At 50.9% G+C, this 4,158-nt stretch overlaps 1 protein-coding gene across 1 annotated transcript in view; it reads left to right on the top strand.

Annotated features, from left to right (window-relative positions):
• Positions 1 to 4,158, top strand: part of CNTNAP2 (contactin associated protein-like 2) — a 1,206,610-nt gene that overhangs the window by 313,593 nt on the left and 888,859 nt on the right. The window contains exons 5-6 of the mRNA XM_006887275.1: positions 1,004 to 1,207; positions 3,925 to 4,109. Of these exons, the coding sequence (XP_006887337.1) occupies positions 1,004 to 1,207; positions 3,925 to 4,109 (389 nt within the window). The remainder of the gene's footprint in view (positions 1 to 1,003; positions 1,208 to 3,924; positions 4,110 to 4,158) is intronic.

A 4,158-nucleotide genomic window follows, 5' to 3' on the forward strand; every position in this document is an offset into this window, starting at 1 on the left:
CTCCCCCTGCCCCTCTCCTCCCCTTCCCTCCTGGCATTGCAGTGCTAACAGAAACCAGAATGTCTGAGCTTCCCTGACTGCCAAGGAGACCCCTGAGACTCACAGTCACATAAAGCAGAGCTGTGGTGATGAAGGAAGCCTTTTGTTAACAGGCAATACTGAATCAATAATTAAGAATATAAATCATACTTTTTTTCTCCTTTCTAAACATTTGGCCTTGCTTTGGGCCAATTTTGTAGAAAGGGGGAAAGTATGATTTGAGATGGATTGATTCAGGGACTGGGGTAGTGGGGGTGGGGTGTCAGGGACAATGAGATTGGCTCAGGCTAGAGCAGGGTGTAGGGCTGTTGTACATAGGGTCACTATGAGTCACAGGCAACTGGACAGCACATAACAACACCACCTCTGGCCTAGTGGCAAGAAGTTGTGCCATAATCCCAAAGGCACACAGCTAGAGGCCACCACTTGCTCCATGAGGAGGCTGGGCGGTCTCCTCCCTGGTGATTAACTGCCTCTGAAAACCTGCAGGAGGGTCGGCTCTGGGTCGGTTCTGACTAGATGGTGCACAACAACAGCACACACACGCTGTTAGAGGAAGAGCAGAACGCAGATCCCCAGGGCAGAGGAGAGCCTGCCTTCCAGTCAGCAGTGAAGTGCTCGTGCACCACGCCACTAGAACTCCGGGGCTTAGAGGCAGTAAATCACACAGGAGGAGATTGTCCTTCTCCTGCAGCATGCCGGAGGCTTTGAACTGGGCACTTTTGGGATTGCAGGGCAGCTGCTCAGGACTCGGCCACCAGCATTCTGTTTGGTTTTCTCAGCACCGCTCATAAACACACTCCATCAGTCCTTCCCACACAATCGTTTCCAGGTTGACCGTGGAGGAGCGCTGGGGTTCTCTTGGCGGACACTTGTGGGACTCGTGCACAGGCCCAGGAGCAGTGAGCACGCGGCCCCGGGGGTCGCACAGTGACTGACGCTGTGACATCCCTTCCTCTTTCAGGGGCCGACGTCATCAACTTTGACGGCCATGTGGTGCTGCCATACCGATTCAGGAACAAGAAGATGAAAACCCTGAAAGATGTTATCGCCCTGAAGTTCAAAACGTCAGCGAGCGAAGGGGTGATCCTGCATGGCGAGGGCCAGCAAGGTGACTACATCACCTTGGAGCTAAGGAAAGCCAACCTGCTGCTCAGCCTGAACCTGGGTAAGTTCAGACCTGGCTCCACTCCGTTAGGGACATGGTGACCGCGTCCAGTCCTTTCAGAAGACCACACACCAGCTGACCTTCGGACAACTGTGGTGCCACCCCAGGTTCTGGGAGACCTCGGGGACACAATTCTTGAACTCAGGAGGCTGATGGTGTAGGAAGGGGTCAGGTACTGTAAGAACCTTCACTGTTGTTTTAAACCAACTGAATTAAGAGTGTTAATGCCACAGAATGGTGGCTGCTATGGTGGGTGCTGTGACCAAGAGCCTGTAGTGAGGGACAGCGTCTTGGGTGAGGAAACAGGGACGTCTCAGGCTGTGTGGTGATGAGGAACGAGTCACACAGAAGTCAAGGAGACGTGTTCCAGAGGCAGTAGTTCTGGAAGCTGAGACTCAGCATCAGGCTCCAGGAAGGAGGAGGGTGTGTGGGTGGATTATGGAGCAAGGAGGTGAGAGAAATATGAGCTTTAGTCGAATCCTTCAGAACGAGCAGCTCCTGGGAGGCATGGCACTACACGGCAGGAAAGCAGGCTTCAGCATAGCCAGGTGAGGGGCAGGTCGTTAGTGAAGAACCCTGCATAGTCCAGGTCAGGTGAGGCAGGGCAGGGAAGTGGGCATCCGAAGAGGCAGGGGCAGGGTCAGCATGACGCAAAGCTTTGGGCCTAAGGGGGACATGAAGGCTAGTTCCTAGGGTTAGGGCGTGAGCAGCAAGCAGACAGCTTCAAAACCAGAGGACACTGATGGGAGAGTCCTGAGTGGACTGTCAGATGCCGAAGTGGGACCATTGAGCACCCAAGGCTTGCTGGAAAGATGTGGCCAAGTGCATAGCAGATGACTTACTGGAGAGGAAGTAGGAATAACTTATAAACGAATCACTCACCCACAGCCCTTGTAACCAGGATACATAATCAAATAATGAAGCACGAGGTGGTGTTGCTTGAGGAATAATGAGAAATTATTTTATATCCATAAGTGCATTTTATTAAAATAAATCACAACTAAATACATTTAAAATTAATTATATCTGTGTTTGTGTGTGACATAGGGAACCCTTTGGAGTGTTCTGAATGATCGGGAAGATACACATCTAGACTTTTAAGATCAATTTCTATCCAATAATCTTAAGAAATAATGAGAAATGCCTACAAGGATTTAAGTCCTTGATATACTTTGCAATATTCATTATAATGTCAAATTATTTGGGTGGAAAAATGCTAAATGTGTAATAGCTGGTTGACATGCATTTAAAATATGTACAATATCATTTTAAGACTCTAAGGTACAAAATATTATGAAAAGTATGATGCTAATATTGTCATATTAAATGCACATAACACCCAATGGAAATGTGCATAATTAAACCAGAGACCCTAAGACTTGTGAGAAGTGGACTTCGGGGCCCTGCCCGCTCATCTGGCCCCTTGTTCAGGAATCCATGGGAGGGGTCAGTGTCTGACATTTGGTGCCAGCCTCATGCCGGATATGATTTCTCAGGCTTTATACTGGGTGTGGAGGGAAATGTGGAAGGAAACAGTGTCTTTAGTGCCAGAAATGAGTGGGATGACAGTTTTGTGTGTGAATTCTTCCTTGTCTTGCTTGTAAGAATGAACATGTGTTCTCGTGTCATGTGGGGAAAATGCAGCCCTAAATCATTTATGCGACATAGATCAGGAGCAGGAAGGGAGAGATGTGAGGGTCAAGGGCCGGCAACCAGATGTAAACCGTTTCCTGGGTTTTCACTGCGTGCACCCACATACCAACAGGGCTGCTGGGTTATATCCGTGATTTATTTTTTAAAAGCTCTTTTGTCGTCTCTGTCCACTGAAACCTTCAGAGTGACCTTTGAAAGTCACTGTGCTTTCTTGAAGTGCGACATCACTTTTCTGAAACAAGAAACTCATCATCTGATTTTCTTCCTCTGAAGCTCATTCTCTTTCCACGGGGCAGCAGTGGCCCTGAGCCGGGTGGACTAGCTGGGCTGGTGGACCGCAGGGAGAGCAGACCAGCTGCTGGTCACTGTGGCTCTTTGCACAGCTGCCTAAGGTCAGGCCTGTTTCCAGCTGCCTGCCTTTTGGTCCCCACATTAAAAAGGGGCAGACCTAGGGCAACCACTCCACTCGGGGCGAAACACTGCTCCCCGCCACATACACTGGGTCACAGCTGTGGGCAGCATTATCCTTCACCCACAAGAACAAAGACCCAGGTGTTAGGTCTCCAGGACAGGTGTGAGGGATGAGGCCTTAGAACCCTCCGTGTGGCAGCAATAACTAACGCCTTGGCACCGTTGCTCTGTGCTTTATTCTCACAATGCGCCGATTCTCAGACCAAGGTGGTAACACACGATACCGGTTCAGACAAGGAAGCGGATGGGGTGGAAGTGAAGCAGCAGTGTCATTACTTGTGGGTGCAGCGGGCCCACACTCAGAACCTAGCCTCTGGGGACAGCGTCAGACCCTGCTCAGAGCCTGGAACTGGGGAGTAAGGGCCCAGGGCAGAGAGAGGTCACCCCAGGGGCATTGTTAAGCTCTCAGAGCCTGGGACTGGGGAGTCAGTGAACAGGGCAGAGTGAAGTCGGTGACACAGTACAACAGGCCTTTTCCTTGTTAGATGAGCGGACTTAAGTTCTGAGTGACCCATGGACATGCAGATGACCTTTCCGGCATAGCTGTGCCCTGCCCAGCTGGCTGATTATGGTTTCTCTCCCCCCTGCTGCAGGAAGCAACCAGCTGGGCCCCATCTATGGACACACAGCAGTGACAGCGGGCAGCCTGCTGGACGACCATCACTGGCACTCTGTGCTGCTGGAGCGCCAGGGCCGCAGCATCAACCTCACACTGGACAGGAGCGTGCAGCACTTCCGCACCAATGGCGAGTTTGACTACCTGGACCTGGACTATGAGGTGAGGGGTGAGATGCATGTGAAAAGGAGGAGCTGAAGGATTGAGGAAA

Source organism: Elephantulus edwardii, unplaced genomic scaffold (assembly GCF_000299155.1).
Source record: "Elephantulus edwardii isolate Elephantulus edwardi_28Jun2011 unplaced genomic scaffold, EleEdw1.0 scaffold00055, whole genome shotgun sequence".
NCBI classification, from domain to species: domain Eukaryota; kingdom Metazoa; phylum Chordata; class Mammalia; order Macroscelidea; family Macroscelididae; genus Elephantulus; species Elephantulus edwardii.